This window comes from Paroedura picta, chromosome 6, assembly GCF_049243985.1.
Source record: "Paroedura picta isolate Pp20150507F chromosome 6, Ppicta_v3.0, whole genome shotgun sequence".
Taxonomy (NCBI): Eukaryota; Metazoa; Chordata; class Lepidosauria; order Squamata; family Gekkonidae; genus Paroedura; species Paroedura picta.
In genome coordinates, this window is record NC_135374.1 from 22,168,706 (window position 1) to 22,186,211 (window position 17,506).

Below are 17,506 nucleotides of genomic sequence, written 5' to 3' on the forward strand. Positions count from 1 at the left end.
AGGAATAAAACTGGATGTGAACAATGATATACTTACCCTGGTACTGAGCCATGTCTTTAGACCACAGAGACTCTGTCCCATATTGAGTCTCATCATAGAGGAACCTAACTTCTGTGGCACCAGCATCTTCTGCATTCTGAATTAATTCCTGGGGTGGGGTAGAATAAAACAAATATCTCATTTAATGAACCATCAATAAAAAGTTGGACCAAACCAGAAAATTTTTTACCTTGACTCAGGTTTGACATGCTAATCAACAAATATATTGTAAAATATTTCATGACCCCAGGAGTGCCACCATGTAAGTGGCAGATTACCTTTTTATTTAATGAGAATGAGAATATTATTTTCTCCCACCCTCCCCAGGCCACCTCTGTAGCAATCAAGGCAAATCTAGCAAATGTTTTCCTAAAAACCACTCTCTATAACTGCAGGAATCTGCACACTTCATCTCCCCCTAAACAGAGAGTATCAGAACTGTTGTATAAGTTATAATGCTGAAACAGAAGGAAAAATTAAGCCAATAAAATCACTGAAAACTTAATTTCCAGCTGAAATAGTATGTGAAGTTTATTCACTAACACAACCATACCGGGAGCCTGATCCCACACCCAAAAATGCCCCACACTTAAGCATTTTATTTGTTCATTACTTTTTTTTTTACAGTTTAGGGCCACAGAAGACATAACATTATTTACTATTATCATCACAAGTGAATAAAAAGCAAATATAAAAATAACACTTAAAAAAATCATTCAAAACATTAAACAGGCGCTATGTTGGGAGAGAATCTTTCTAGTTCCTCCTCAAAGCCCCAGCTCCTCACACCTCCCTTGCTTCCACTTCTTAATTTCCCCCCAGTTCAATTTCCCTTGTTCCACTTTTCCTTCTGCTACCTGTTGCTGTCATCTTTGCCTCCATCCGGCTTTGACGCGTCCAAGATACCTGAAGCATCCACTATTACGAAGAAATAGCTAATCATTCTACACTTTTTGCCACCTTCTTTAAGCCCAGTGATGGAGCGAAGAGAGGCTGTGGTGGCACAGGGAACCTTTCCTATAGCTCCCCACTTTCTGAAGCACCATAGTCACAAGAGGGAACTAGTACAAAGTCCAGATAATACATGGTGCCCGCGGTAGCAGACAAGAAAGCCAGCGGGAAGCTCTCCTTTTCTTTTCTCACCGTATTCCAGGAAAGGATTTAGAAATGCCTTTTCTCTCAAGACAGAAGCCATCCTCACAAAAACATTCACTTAAGAACTTTTTCCCTGTTTTCTCTGGTCTGCAGGAGGTGTTAGTCACCTTCCCAGGTAGAGAATAGTCAAGGTCATTTCTGAAGCTCATCTATTTCAGCTGTGGATCTGGTTGCGAGGAGGCAACATGTTCACATCCAGAATGTACCTCAGAAACAGCCCTGTGATTGGTTGGGGGAGGTCAGGCTGTGATGGCCAGCTTTTTGTATGAAGTATAGCCTACAATGCAATGGCATTTCTTTTGCATTTCTTGTTTTCTTTCCTTTACCCCACCCATATCACCTATCGAATTTGGCTGTATGCTTTGGAATATTTTTGGTTTTATTTATGAGAAACCAACATCCAGGGAGCTGGTTTTTATTATTTTCCATATACCTTATGTGCCTCTGGAACTGCATATATTGCTTTTAAAACCTTTCCTTAAATTTCTTCAAGTTTTCTTTTGCTTTATGGTGTGTGTCACTAAAACATTTTCTAAATCAAAACCCCAGTTTAAGCTTGCTTGTATTATCACATATATCTTATATTCCAGGATCTTGGTTTGAGAGAGGAAAACAAAATTCTTAGCATAACTCACTTTATGCACTAACCCCTCCCCACCATTTTTCACTAAACAAACTTCCTGAATTCGTTTCTTTGATACACAATGAGAAGTCAACTCAGTGTATCAAAAGAGATTAGCAGCAAAATTCCATGCTGTCTAAGTAACAATTTATTTAACTCTGCAAAGATCTTTTATAAAATTTACTTTAAAATATTTATGCTTTTACCTTAAGAATCTGTCCTCCTTCAGGATATCTTCTCAAAATATCTTTAAGAAAATCAACAAGTGGTGGCGTTGTTTGTCCAAAACGACCTAAAATGCCCAAGAGTCAATATGTTTAATTATTCTTCATCACATTCATTTACCATTTTTAGATTTTTCCCAGCCAGGCAGTTGCATAGCAGTGGTGACTGGTAACCTTGTCACAATTGCTCATGTTGGACAGGTAACATGTCTACCACTCCACAAATTGTTCACTGATGATACAATGAGGATTGCTTCCACATAAATTTAATAAATCAAAATCAATAAGGGGAGGTTCCTGTAGTGGTCATAGTGCTAGCATGATTATGATCAAGTTGCACCTGCAATGGAGATTCCAGATGCACTAAGGTAATCTGTTTTTCATCTTGATTTGCCTTGCTTTCCCTTTCACACCAGATAAGCACCCCCTTCCCCATGTCAAGCCACCATCATGAATTTCCACCCACCTTTTCAATGAAGGTGGTATTCCTTGTCTACTGAAACTGAAAGTGTCCTTTCCCTTCAGGTCATAAGATCACTCTGACAGATACTGACAAAGGGAGTTATGACTCTCAAAAGCTCATACCCCAAAAAATCTTGTTGGTCAAGGGAGTGAGTAGTTGACTGAACTGCTGTCAGAGCCACATTCTCATGGGCTGAAGTGAGCAATTGAAATGGTCCAGAGTGGGACCTTGAGATGACCAAGGGGCTTCCGGTTCATTATCTGTATCAAGCTTGATAGGTCATGGCAGAGCACCAAGATCTCCGCAAAGTAGCTTAAGAAAGCCTCACAGCTAATGTCCAACTGATCAATTTCTGACGATCAGTTAATGATGTCAATGAGCAAATTTTTTAAATTGTTGAGCATGAGCTAGCAGAGGCAATAGCAGCCACAAAAAATTCCTTTTTTGTGACTTTTACAATCATCTCATAAGTGTTCATAAACATCTTCTAAGATGTTCTTGTGGTCTTGCCATGAGTTTTCTGATAAACTCGCTCAAGTCGTCTCAGCTCCTGTTTCCACTTGCACAGCTCCAGTGTATACAGCTTAAGGTGAGAGTGGAGAAGATGCTGCGGTGCAATCTTGCTGACAGCTTCAGAAAAATTCTCCTTGAGCGAGTCTAAATCAGCTCTATGCCTACACAGGGAGGGAGTAGGGTATCAATCCAAGCTTTGAGGGCAAAATGGTCTGACCATAGCACACTGCTCGATTGTCCAGAGTGCAACCTGCTTGGCACAAGTAACAAACTGGGAGACGAGTAACAAATTGGGACTAGTAACAAATTGGGAGAATCCCAGCGTTGCCATGGCAGACACTAGGTCCAAATTCTGTGGGGAATTTTTTTTCTACATGGATACTGAAGTTACCAGTGTCATCAGACACCAACTCCAGGAAATTCAGAAGGGCATCTGCTGCTGCATTAGACTGCCTGTACACCAGACAGATGGCCAAAACTTCCACTGAGTTCCACACTAGTCCTATGCACTCCGTTCCCGAGATCATTGGAGTGGGGAGTGCCCTAAAGGAAAAAGATTCTTGGACCAGTATAATCCCTCCCACAGCCTTTTGTCCAGGATTGGTGGAGGGCAGAGAATCCAAGTGGGATCAACTTTTTCAGGATGACCTCAATAATATGCAGTCCAAAAGATGCTACATCAGAATACAAAGCCACTAAATAGACAAGAGCAATAACAGAGAGATGAGGAAATGAGAGGGACAGATATGGAAGAGATGGTATATGGATATTTACTGTACCTCCTCCTTTCAAGCCCTTTGACCAAAGATCTAGAAACACGTGGTTCTGAGAAGTCTGAAGGTCCCCGATCATGACAAAGTCAGGTAACTGTAATGAAAAGAGGTTTTAGATTTTATGCACTATTGCATGAATGTATTTCTCATCACCATAACTGCACCCAAGTCAGTTAACACATGGCTTCACTTTTCAAAGAAATAGGTAATTTACTCCCTACCTGACCAAACAGGGAAGATTGCAAAGCTCAAAAACATAGGAAACCTTGAGTCTATGGCAAAGCTGAAGGCACAAGATGCGATATGCAGGATGAGTTCAGCACTCACCAATCAATCCACTGAAGATATTTTGGATTTTATTACCAAGACTCAAGTGGCACCAGTAAGCACAGAAACAGATCACAACTGCCCAATTAACACGCCCCATTTCAGATGAGTGCCTCACTGCCCTAGAACACTGACTACAAACTTAAGATGTGATACCAGTATGTTTGAAATGTTGCAACAGGGCACAAGGAAAGAAACATGCTGAGAACAAGCCCTTTTGGACTCTCAAAATTACCATCCTTACCTAGGTCAGTAAGAGAACACACTTTCTCACAGCTCTCCCATATAAACTCATTTGTTTTGCAATGTCAGAATGATGGAGTGTACAACAATGTACATATTATTTATTTCATTCCCCAGCTGATTAACACATTAACTACAGCATGACTAAAGGTAAAGGTATCCCCTGTGCAAACACCGAGTCATGTCTGACCCCTGGGGTGACGCCCTCCAGCGTTTTCTTGTCAGAGTCAGTACAGGGTGGCCTTGCCAGTGCCTTCCCCAGGCATTACTGTTTTACCCTCCAGCTAGCTGGGTACTCATTTTACTGACCTCGGAAGGATGGAAGGCTGAGTCAACCTTGAGGCGGCTGCTGGGATCAAACTCCCAACCTCATGGACAGACAGCTTCAGACAACATTTCTGCCGCTCACCACTCTGCGCCACAGCATGACTACATTGGTCTTAAGAGAAAGACTCATTCCAGGGCTACTTCAAAAGGTTTAGACGTTCTAACAGATGAGGAAGCTTACCTCTCTCCCATGATGATAGAGACGCTGCTCACTTACTGGAAAACCCGTCTCTGGATAAATTAATTCCTTGATGCCTCCCACAGACACTGAAGGTAGCACTTCAAATGTCCTGCAGCCCACATAGTCATGAAGCACAGTTACCCTTGTTGACCTACACCAACAAGAAATCAAAGGAGGTCTGATTTGAATAAATTGTGAGAAAAAACCAATACGTTGCCGTATCACATTCGGTGTCTCATTTGTCATGGAATTCTTCAGATATGTAATAGTTTCATTGACTTTGACTGTATCTGTATATAAAAACTGCATTATCAAACCAAAGGATCATCTACTGTAGCCTGCATAATCTCACAAAACAGGCCCAAAAGCATTCCCCTTCTCTTTATTAGATGCTGAGAGTCGAGATACAGATGTTCTTGTAATCCTAATATCTAATATTTGATTAAGGACCACTTCTTTTTGCCTGTTCAAAACCTATTTTCTTCAATTTCACTGAATGACAAAAGTAATATGAGAGAAAGGGGAAATCTTTGTGCATTTCTACATTACTCATAATGGAATAAACCACTATCATATCCCTCTCCACACTTTTCTAGGTTAAAAGGCTCAACCTCTTTAGTGTTCTGTAGGAAAGATGCTCTACCTTTTGCTCAATTTACAGAGTACAATCCTAAATGCACTTTCCTAGTAGTAAGCACCACTGGATATACTAGAATAGAATTCTGAGAAGACCTGTTTAGGATTGCTAAATTGCCTTTTTGATGCCTTAATCAGCTCTGCATTTTTTTACACAGAATAAACAGAGCCTCTCTCTCTTTCTGAAGTTGTTGTATTGAAATTGACCTAATCAACTATTAATTCCCAATTCAGGTTACCACTGTGATTCCTTCCGAGAGACATGTAGAAGAAACTCTGGAAAGTCACTGATGTGAATGATACATTCATTATGTAGTTTAATTTTCTTTGTCTAAAAACAACTATATGTTCTTCTAATGTGATTGTTCTATGGGGGGACTGGCTGTTGTGGAAAATAAGGCACTTCATCATTGCCCTTTAATTTCTTTCCATCCATTGCTATTATCCTGAATATACTCTCGGGTTTCTTTGCACCTGCCTCTTTCTCCAAAGGTTGACATATCGCTAGGGATGCTCCAACCATGTTTCAGGCTGGCGAGGTGAAGAAAATATGTAGGTACTGTACCAGATCAGGAAGCTGATGTAACAAACCCCCCCTTCCTCAATATTCCCACTGCCAGTTGCAAAACACAGATAACCAGGGAATGGGATCGGAGTGGGTGTGGGGGTGTTGCAAAACCCAAATCATGTTATGCCACCCTGAAAAATAACAAATGTATTGCAGTCTATGGAGTCTGTACTGCCAGGCAGTGGAGCAGGAAGGGAACATAGAATGGATGCAAAATCTTTGGGAAATTACTTATTTGTATCACTTTTGTGCCTCAGTCCTTCAGAGAAACTTGCATCACTGAATTTTTTTAGTAATATATTCCATAACAGTTCTAGCACAAGCAATTGTTTATCTAAAAGTGGAAGCATGGACATAAAAGCAGCATTAAGAAAAATATAAAGGTTTTTATACCCTGCTTTTCACTACCCAAAGGACTCTCAAAGCGCCTTATAATTGCTGACCCTTCCTCTCCCCATAGCAGACATCCTGTGAGGTTGGAGAAGCTGAGAGAGCTCTGAATGAACTGTGACAGGCCCAAGGTCACCCAGCTGACTGCATGGGGGAGGAGGAGCAGGAATCAAATCCAGATTAGAGGCCACTGCTCTTAGCCACTACATCAAGCTTGAGCAAAAAACCACAAGTAAATACTGCCTTTTTTCCCAAAGCAAAACTATTAATAACCTAAAAGCATAAAAACAGCAGACGCAATGGACAGTTTTAGAGAAACACTGCTCTATCCCTAACCGTCTCTGGTCTGAGGAAGAGTGCTTGCACTGGAAAGCTCACAGCTTGAATAAATCTTTGTTGGTCTTAAAGGTGCCACAGGACTCTGATTTTGTTGTGCTACTTCAGACCAACACGGCCACCCACTCGAATCTATCTTCACTGTTCCTGTTCATAACCCAGCACTTGGCTGTCTTTTGCAGCAACGAACAGGTAAATAAATTTTACAGGTAAAATTTTAAACTGAAGTCACACCTTTCTAAACGCAATGACCGCAGAAGGCTGCGGTTTCGTGGCTGCCCCGTCAAACCCCAGCGAGCCCGCAGGCCTTCCTTCCCCTTGAGGGCTCGGGAGCCGAGCTATTTCTGGCTCCCCTCATCCCTGCGCGGAGGGCAAAGAGAACCAGGCGCCCTGTTTCCCAGCCCGGGGGCCGTAGCCCGCCTTCCCCGCCCCTCGCGCGCCCGAGCCCGGGCCTCCCTTACATGCCCTTGCAGCAGAGCCCGGGCCGGCCTCCTCCTCAGCTGCGGAAAGCGCCTGGGGCCAGGCCTGTCGTCCGTGGCCGCTCGAAACCACCGCCGCCGCTCTCGCGCCGCACGGCTTGGAAAGAGACCGTTAGAAGCCGCATCCGCCAGGCCTTTCCGCCCTCCGGTATGCGGCGCGGCGCCGGTTCCGCACATGGGGAAAGGGGTGGGGCTGCCTGAGAAGGGGCTGGCGGCAGTGGCGACGCCGGAGGGAGGGAGGGATGGGGGCGTGTGGCCAGGCCTCTCCGCAGCAAGCAAGCAAGGAAGGAAAGGAGGGAGAAAGAGCTGGCTGTCCGGCTGCTAACACGCGCCAGCTGCCAAGCGACCGGCGAAGTGGAAAGGGCGGCCTCAGTTCCACCCTCAGGCGTTTTGTTTGTGCCCCTCCCCACGTCCTATTGAAGCCATTGCAGGATGCCCCGTGCAAACGCCTCAGGGCCCCGTTGCACGGGCGGCCTGTTTCTCACGCCCACAAGCCTCCCGGGTCTGACCCTGTTCTAGACGCTGCCCGCGTGGGCTTCGCGCACATCCCGCGAAGGAGCGTTCGAGGCGTCCGCCAGGAGAAGGTTCGTTCTGTCACGGTTCAAAGCGCCTTGTCTGGGCATGAAGCAGCCTGGGGTGCGGATCTTGAAGGTGACTTCTTCTTCTCTGGCTACAAAAAGGGACCGTCTCCTGCGGGGTTGTATGTTTTGGTCACGGCCAGTTTACGGATGCGAAACCATCACCACCCCCATTACGCGTTTTTTTCTCACTGTAGGCTTGAGGGTGTCATGCGTTGGGCCAGAGACAATGATGGGGCATCGACAAGGGGCTGGGTGCTTTGGGTTGGTTGAACGCTCATTTTGAGATGGAGGGATGTTGATCCCATCTCTTATGTGATTCTTAGATGGAGAGCTTCTCTTGAAACCTTCAAAGTTATCTATCTATATATAGATCTATCTATATATAGATATATATAGAGAGAGAGATAACAGCAAAAATCATCAGAGGAGGACCTAGCTGGGACTCTCATCCTTTCTCAGGCAGGGCAAAGAATAAGTATACCAAGAGCACCCACACTAATTCAGTAGCAGTACGGATAATATCTGGGCTAAAGTCGGGCTTCAAAATCAGTCTTTGCCTACAGACTACTGAGGTGATGGTTTATCTGTCACTCAGGCATGGAGAAAGGAGCACAAACTCATCTGACTCAATAAAATCAGAGTCCAGTAGCACCTTTAAGACCGGTGCTACTGGACTCTGATTTTATTGTGCTACTTCACACCAACACGGCTACTCATTTGAATCATCGGACTCAGGCATCTTTTAACCTAGGCAAGTGACACATTTGGTGACCCCAGCAAGGACTTTCAAAGCAAATAAGAACCAGAGATAGTTCACCATTGCCTTCTTCTGCAGAGTCTTCCTCAGGCGTCTGTCATTCAAGTATCTAACCTTAATTTTTGAGATCTGACAAGATCGGACTATACCATGCCATTCCACATCCCAAGCATCTATTTAGACACACTGGATTCTAACCAGTGGTATCAGAGCTGATAGCACAGTTTATCCATAGTTTAGAGCACCATGCATACTGTGGATATAGGATTTTTCTCCCTGTTATCCTTTTGCATCGGTAGTAGGGCAACTCCACAAGATACAACTTGATTCTTCTCACAGGTCATTCCAGCTGAATCAGGGGAATTACATATAACTCAACATCTCCCAAGATTTGTAAATATCGCAGTTAAGTCAAAAGCAAGACATTCTATGGCCCAGATAGTACAGGGAAGTGGCTTATACTGAACAATGTTAAATGCATTCAAACAAAGCATTTTTGTTGTTGTTGGGGGAACAGCTTTCTTCAAGTACCAGAACCCACCCATTTCCCCTCCCCTATGAACCACTGTGATATCTTAAAAACAGTTTTACATGGCATGAGCTTTCACAAACATCTGTTGTTGCCTATGAAGGCTTCTAACAATAAATCAAACTTTCCCACATATTTGACTGGTGTGCCACATGAGGAACGCCTAAAAGCTTCAACAACTCAGCTATTTGCATTTGTTCATACTTTCTTTGGATTCTGGCTCTAAATCTTAGTTATTGCCTGACAGCCTGTGAGATGCACAGATTCAAAGAGAAACAACAGAATAGCTATTGAAAGCAGCAAATCTATAATTGACTTCAGATCTCCTTCAAGACTGGTATTTTATGAACCATTTTCAGCTTGGCTACTAATAAAGAATTAAAACATCTTGAATCACAATCAGTTATTCCTGGAATGTCAACCTTTGTGAGTTTGTGGCCTTTCATCACAAAACAAATAACCTTTACGAGATACTCATCTAGGACAACTATGCATAGTGGTTAAGTATAACAGGACATACCTACAAATAAAAGATTTGAAACCGCCCAAAGAAGGGAAGCACACATGTGGTTACTTTGAACAAATAATGGGGAAGGGGGGGGGGGGTTAGTAATGCAACAGAGCATCTGCTGCAGTAGATCTATAGCAGCAGCAGCTGCTAAGATTCTGCAGTGCTGGCAGGAAAATGCCAATGACTCAGCAACCACATTTTAATGTGAAATAATCTATAGCTTATGGAACTTTTTGTACCACAATAAAAGACACACATTCAGTCTTCGATATCTAAGCCAAGCATTTTATATAGGTCTGAGGCTCCTGCTAGCATAAAACTGGAGAAATACTTTTAAAAATCCATTAGAGTATTATTTTCTAATAGTACTATCACTATTTCTCAGATTTCATGCTAGAGCGAGCTAATGAGATCTTCCATGTTAAATGACAACCTGCCCATTCAGTTAGGAACTCAGTGTTATGAATCACCTTTCCAAGTATGGTGGAAGGAATCTACTTTTTATACAGAACAGATTTGTGTTCTCAAAGAAAGCAGTCTTTTCAGCTAAAAAAATGTGAAGAAAATCTAATTTGTGCTCAAGAGGACATAATGAGCATACAGGACATTAAAGTAATGGATCTTAAAATGATGTAACTCTAAGTTTTGGATTCTACTAATTATGGGCTAATAATCCCAGAGAAACTACTACATCAGTCTTGTAGCAAGAAACTTAACAAAAATCTACAGTGGCACTTATTTTAATATTTTATTCTAACATAGCACATAGGCTATGGCCTACCTACTTTTTCAAATTCAACTTCCATGTGATCAGTTCCAGCAGTACTCCCCAATGAACTAAATGAATCTAATGTAGGCCAGCAAGCCTGCCTTGTTTTCTGCTGCTGGACAAACCAATTCAGAATAATAAGAGGTATAATGAAAGGCCACACTGACTCATACAGACTAAAAAGGCTATACAATCGCCGCTCACACAAATGTAATATTCGTTTTTTAAAACATGCTAAATTAATATTTTGCACCTTTCATTAGATTTGGTTCCTGAGGCAGCTTACAATTGATTTGATCTTTGAAAGTTCAAACATCTTGGCAAAAGATGGCTGATAATGGGCAGTGCATTCTTGATTGAGGCATGACAATGGAAGACTCCCCTTTATTGTTTAATGTATGCTGGAATAAACTATTGTTAGTTTTAAGGTGCTGCCAGACTCTTATCACCACTTTGGGGACTGGAAGGAATTTTCTTCCAGGCCAGATTGACCAATGGCCAGGAACCCTGGAGGTTTTTTGTCTCCTATATATAGAGCAGGGGGTCACTTGGGGAGTGGGGGGGGGGAGTTGTCAGTTTCCTGCATTGTGCAGGGGATTGGACTAGATGGCTTTTGAGGTCACTTCCAGGTCTGTTTCTGTGTTTCCCTGCTTATTTCTGCTGCAACATGCTAACAACAATCTGAAATTGCTTAACCTTTCACAGATATTTATGAGCAGGGTACATGTGGAGAAGAGCCTCTGAAGCTGATGTCCATAGATAGGCAGGCTCACATGGGAACAGACTGCTCTTAAGTATTCTGATCCCAAACCCTTTATGGCTGAAAAGGTCATAATTTCAGCACTCTGGATTATTCCTGGAAGCATACTGGTAGCCAATTTAGTCCTTCTAAGATTTGAAAGATGTGTCCCCTTTAAGTGTGACTTGTGCTAGACCAAACTGTGGCTCTTCAGATGTCCATAGACTACAATTACCATGGGCCATAGAGCCCCTCCTATGCTAGACAATGATTATGCAGGTGTGTTCCATACCAATGCTTTTGAACAGTTCTCAGAAACAGGCCAAAACAGCATGCTAATCTCTTTTGGATTTGATTAATGCATGATAACCACAGGAAGAACTTGCCTCTCAAGGAAGAGATATAGCTAGGAGCAAAAGGCAACAAAGGAGATCAGGCCCTGAAAGACAAGAATCCAGTAGCATCCAAGAGCTGTTTTAGGGGAGAATAATCCAAAATAGACTGCATTCTCACTCTCAGACTGCCCACACTGAATATACCATATTAAATTACCATATATTAAATCAGGTACGTGGTCTGTCAAGATCAGTGCTGACTACTCTGATTGGCAATGGCTGTTTAGGATCTTTCACATCACCTACCACCTGATACTTAAAAAAAATCATCTGGGAATGACAGAAATTGTACTTGGTATCTTCTACACACAAAGCAGATGCTCTGACATGGCCCTCCCCATTACTGACTAGTTTTATCTAATCCTCACCCAGATCGTTATTGCCTACCGACACTAGTTCAGAACATCCAGTATTTCATCAAGCACCAATGAAAAGGAGGAGAACTGAGTATTGTCACTCCAATTCCTTGGATGGGTACCTCCAGCAGTTTCATATTGATGGTAATCACAATGGAGAAGAATGAGCCCTGTAGCTTATCATAGCACAAATGGTACGAAGCCCACAGACGTCCCCAAGTCCCACTTTCTGGTACCAGTCAGCTAGATAGAAACAGAGCCACCATGTTAAGCTATATGATACCCATTTCATGCAATCACTCCACTATGGCCAATTAAAACAAAAGCCAATGAGAGGTTCAGAAAGATCAACAGGGTTATGGTATTCTCTAGAAGAGTAATGTATCAATCAGCTATTATCCTGTATACTTTCTTTAAAAACATGCAAAAGTATTTTTGGTTTACTTAGCATCAGTTATTTTGCTGATACAGAACACTATGTATACATGACCCCTCCCTCATATTGTTATATAACTATAATGGTCTATTTGGTTGCTATTTTTCTATAAGCATTTTAGTTTTAAAAAACTACAATCAATATGTTGCATCCATATAATTTAATGGCTCCATTATGATTTCAGATATAAAGTCATCTCAATGTCAGTTCACTCAATATTTTTATGTCCTTATAAACAAGTTTGACCCTGCTTTTATATATGTATATAGTATTAAGGGTTTTTAAAAGTTAATTCTCCCATTTTCCAGGTTTTTACATTATAAGCAAATTCTACTGCAGTGGAATCAAGCCAATCATAGTACAAGAGCTTCAGATCAATATTTCTAAAAAATCTAATAAATTAATCTTCCTAAGCAGTGACCTGGATTGACTTTTTTTTTTTCTGGGCATCTAGTCAACCACTCAGGATTATGCACTATAAAGAACTGTGTAGGAATGTTACAAACCTTTTGCTCTATTTTGCCTTTGTGCCAGTCCAATGATTTAAAAAGTACTTTGCACCAACGCTAGCATAGATGAGAAGCAGTGTGCATAGCAATAGTGGGAAGCAACTAGTGACAATGGCGCAAAGGAAGACAACATCTAGAAGATACCAAATTGCTGTAAAGTCCCATGTAAGTATAGCCTTATTTGAAGTCATGCTATCCATTGTGTTAAAGGTATAGGATTAAATCTAGCTGTTCACCAATAAAGAATTCCCTACTCTTTGGCTTATAAATTCTGTGGGCTGTTCTTTGTGAAGAAAGACAACCATGAAAAACTGGAGTTTATGAACTTATGATGGTGCCTTAAACAGAATCGGACCATTGGTTCATCAGAATCAATGTTATCTGCTCAAACTGACATCAGCCCTCCAGGGTCTCGGGTAGGAAAGTTTTCCCATCATCTGCTGTCTGAGCCCATTAACTGGAAATGCTGGGGACTGAATTGGGACTTTCTGCATGCTCTGCCCTAAGCCACAGAGTCTCCCCTTTTAGTTCCTGAAACACCAGGAATAGGCAAGATGGGAAACTTTGGGCTGAGTTTCCAGTACTTCTCCGTCCCATCTAGGGCTACAGCAAACAAGTCACACTTTATGCTCATGAAGCTACAGAGGAAAAGCAGATCAGTCGTTCACAAGGGGTTGCAGAACAGCAGTCCAAGTGAAATATTTTAGGTTCAGAGAGCAATACCTGGCCTAGCCCAATGACTTGAACATGGGTTTCCCACATTTACAGTCTGTATCTACTGGAGACCTTTTATTTTTAAAAATTAATTTCCACCCTACCTATCTCCCCAATGGGGTCCACTTATATAGTTCTTTTCCCCTCCATTCCACACCACAACAGCCATATGAGGAAAGAGGTTAAGCTAAGTGGGTGACTACTGCAAGGTCACCCAGCAAGCTTCCATGGCCAAGTGGAATTTAAACCTGGATCTCCAGATCCTAGTTCAGTACTCCCACCACTGGACCAAACTGGCACTATATCATCAGGGCAGAGGGTCGGACCAGAACCAATGTGATGAAATTAATTCAAAAGAATTTTCGACAACATTAGGAAGAAGTTCCTGATAGTTAGAGCAGTTCCTCAGTGGACCGGGCTTCCTCGGGACGTGGGGGAGTTCTCCTTCTTTGAAAGTTTTTAAGCACAGGCTAGATAGCCATCTGACAGAAATGCTGATTCTTAGGCAGATTATAAGTGGGTGGGAAGAAGGGGTTTGGACTGGATGACCCTGGAGATCCCTTCCAACTCTATGATCCTATACAGACCAGTCACATGTCAACCCTTTATTCAAACTGAAACCATCAAGCTACTTAGCTTTTGCATAATCCCAGTGATGTCTGTTTTATTTTGTTTATGGGATTTCTTTACCGCCCTTCCCAACAAAACCAGCTCGGTGCGGTTTCAAACATATTCCATCATAAAACAGTTCAGTGAGCCATAAAAATACAATTCTAAATGGCTACTCCAGAGTGAATTGTTTGAAGACTGTATGTTGCCTTCCTCTAGGAATGGATGTTACTTAACTAATTGCAACATTATTTTATTCTTGTTTGAGCCATAGAAAACAGAAATGTTATTGATAGGTGGGAATTCTACTGTGATCCAGTTACTGAAGCTTAGAAGGAATAACTTGCATAACTCAAAGAATATGTAGTTTACACATTTGAATTTAATCTGTAGTCAATATGAACGTGTCTAAGTCACTATGAAGTTAATGCCATCGTCCGAGAGGTCTTGCAAAGAGCAATGGAAATAGAACTTTAGATTTTATATATATGTATTCAGCATTCCTCTAGGAATGCTGAACTAGAATAGTTATCATTAATATTTATTTTGACATAGCACCATCAGCCATAGCACTTTACGGAGTACCATAGCCAAAAGGCACATCCATACCCCAAGGAGCTTACAATGTCAAATTTGAAAGTGAAACATAAAAGAGGGGAAAAGAACAAAGGACACAGAGGCCAGAATAAGCAGCAGTGAACAAGTCATTAATCATTACAATTAAAAACTAACAAAATCTCAGCTATCCCCATTCACCCAAAGATTCCTGCTTTTGTACCTCATTAAAACCCTTGACAAATAAAATAGACTTCCTGCACCTTATGAAATGTCTAAAGACAAGTGTTTCCCTTAAGGAACCAGTTCCACTCAGGGACCTACTATGGAAAGGGCTCATGCTATGGTTCATACCACTCTGATCTAGATAGCCTTATCCCAATCTCATTAGATTTCAAAAGTTAAGCAGAGTCAACCCTGGATAGAACTTGAATGGGAAGAAGAGCTGTGTTTTTATTCCTCACTTTTCACTACCCAAAGAAGTCCTAGAGCAGCTTACAAACACCTTTCCCTTCCTCTCCCCACAACAGTCACCCTGAGGGGTAGGTGGGGCTGAGAGAAATCTAACAGTATTACTCTGGGAGAACAGCCCAAAGAGAACTGTGACCACACTGTGCATGTGGAAAAGTGGGGAATGAAGACCGATTCTTCAGATTAAAGTCCACCACTCTTAACCACTACACCATGCTGCCTTGGGAGACCACCAAGGAAGTTCAGGGTAATGTCATAGAGGAAGGCAATGGCATACCTTATCTGAATGTCTCTGGCCTTCAAAAACCTATAGGGGATTTTGGCTACTGGCTCATATCACCATAAGTCAGCTGTGACTTGATGGTAGTTTTCAGTGCCATGGTTCATGCCAGGCCAACTACCTTTAAGTGGAGAAGCATTCAGAAGTGGCTACCTGAGTATCATAGTTAATGTACTGGAATATATGACAACAGATGGTCCTCTAGATACATGGATCTTAGGCTAAAAGTCTGGCCTTGACATACTGTATCAAACACAGTCCAGTGAGGAATGCATTTTGATTGATGCTCAAACGTCTCATATGAGAAAAAACTGTTTCACGGAAGCGTATGATTGCATGCAGTAAGGAAATTCTATATCATTGGAATCGTCACAGTCTTCTTCAAAGGATCTTGAACTACTGAGTAGAAAGCCCTGATTACTCTCATGGAATTTCAGTTCCGAGGAATCAGTAGTACTAAACCAGTAGGAATTTGAGTGGTAGATGTGCCCTGAAAGTGAAAGACTCGAATATTCCAATCTCTGCTATGCTCATTGGATGACCTGGGGCCAGCCATTTTATCACAGCTTGGCTCACCCCATTTGGTTTTTGTGAGGATAAGTGAGGAGAGAAGAATCATATGTGACACTCTGAACTCCTTGGAAGACATGATTGATTTTTTTCCAACTTTTTACATGGAAGGCAGAAATGTACATGGTAGATTGGGTAATTCCACTATTATCTCTTTGTACCTCAATGTATTACACTGGTTAACTAACTTACCTGAGCTCATCCTTGGTCTTCATCTTTTCTGTGTCCATGATTTTTTCCTGCTAGGAACATGAAGCAGCCATAGATGGTACAATCTTTGTAAAATTCCTATGATTGTACATTCAGCTTGTTATATTAAAAAAAAAAAAGATTCCAGCTCTCTATGACCACGTGGAACACTCACTAGTTTCTTGATCTCTTATCGCCAAAAGAATATTATATTTTGCACGGCCTGCTGTTTATCCTCGTTCCTTGTCAAATATTTTTCTGTTAGTTCTTCAGAGGGGTTGCCTTTCTTGTATTCAGCGGCAGATTAAAGACTCAAGAACACAATAGGAGCCTTAAATAGAACTCCCACCACCTACAGTTCTGTAGGTGAACTGTAGAATTGTGGAAATGGTTATCTTATTTTCAGGGACAAAAGGCAACATTTGAACTCAGCTCTGTCCATTTTCTTCCCGCCGTCTGTTAATGGCCACCTCTCATTGGTGCATCCGTGTTCCTGGTGGGTAAAAACATAGAAAGAGTGAAAGCAGGGAGAAGTGACATGAACACTGCCAGAAAGTGAAGGGTATGGAAAAGTCATTTCCTCTGAAGGCAAGTCATAGCTGCAGTTCCTGGCTATGATGAGTCATGTTTCTAATTATAAATTCCTCCTTAAACTAGGGAGCTTGCAAGCACAGGGAGAGCAAGTAAAGATTTTTCTTCTCCTCTTATAAAGGAATTTATGGGTAATGTAAGCCTCTGCTTTCTTCAGAAATTCATCTAGTTAAAGCCAGAGGTTTCCTTTCTTAATGTCACAGGTGAACTTTGGTAAAAAGTTCTGATAGCTAGATGATTGGTACTTTGATCAGAATAATTCTACGGATGGGATACTTAGAGGTTTTTGGATAAAAAATACTGGAGAGTATTTATAGAATGATTTAGCAATGATTACTTTTAACTAAATCCCTTACTTACTTTCAAGTAGGCATGTTTATGACAGTAGCCAGAGGAAATTAGCTCTTTTTAAAATCTCTGGGTAAAAGACAGAGCTAAATGCTACAATGGTAAAATGCATTTATATTGTTATAGGCAATATATAACTGTTTGCAGCCAATAGATACATCTAAAATATTATTGAAATGGTTAAACCACACATATTATAATTCAGAACATTTTTATTTTAGTCATCATTAGACAAACAGGACTTGGTAACAATGAAGTCTCACTTTCCCACATGTGCACATGCACCCACATGCACATACAGACTTTGTAGACTGCACTTCG

At 41.6% G+C, this 17,506-nt stretch overlaps 1 protein-coding gene and 1 long non-coding RNA gene across 4 annotated transcripts in view; one reads left to right on the top strand and one right to left on the bottom strand.

Moving 5' to 3' along the window:
- SACS (sacsin molecular chaperone) overlaps positions 1 to 17,506 on the bottom strand; it is a 49,902-nt gene that overhangs the window by 22,610 nt on the left and 9,786 nt on the right. Inside the window, exons 2-6 of one of the 2 annotated variants that reach the window (XM_077341695.1) lie at positions 16,250 to 16,739; positions 4,868 to 5,018; positions 3,796 to 3,883; positions 2,023 to 2,108; positions 37 to 148 (exon numbers count right to left, since the gene is read on the bottom strand). In XM_077341695.1, the coding sequence (XP_077197810.1) occupies positions 37 to 148; positions 2,023 to 2,108; positions 3,796 to 3,883; positions 4,868 to 5,018; positions 16,250 to 16,287 (475 nt within the window). In that variant the 5' untranslated portion in view covers positions 16,288 to 16,739. Of the gene's footprint in view, positions 1 to 36; positions 149 to 2,022; positions 2,109 to 3,795; positions 3,884 to 4,867; positions 5,019 to 7,258; positions 7,475 to 16,249; positions 16,740 to 17,506 lie in introns of those variants that run through there. The other variant, XM_077341696.1, reaches the window with a different exon arrangement.
- The window catches only part of LOC143839547 (uncharacterized), a 36,518-nt gene continuing 25,214 nt past the window's right edge, over positions 6,203 to 17,506 (top strand). The window contains exon 1 of one of the 2 annotated variants that reach the window (XR_013231757.1): positions 6,203 to 6,989. This is a non-coding gene — a long non-coding RNA (uncharacterized LOC143839547). Of the gene's footprint in view, positions 6,990 to 7,548; positions 7,928 to 17,506 lie in introns of those variants that run through there. The other variant, XR_013231756.1, reaches the window with a different exon arrangement.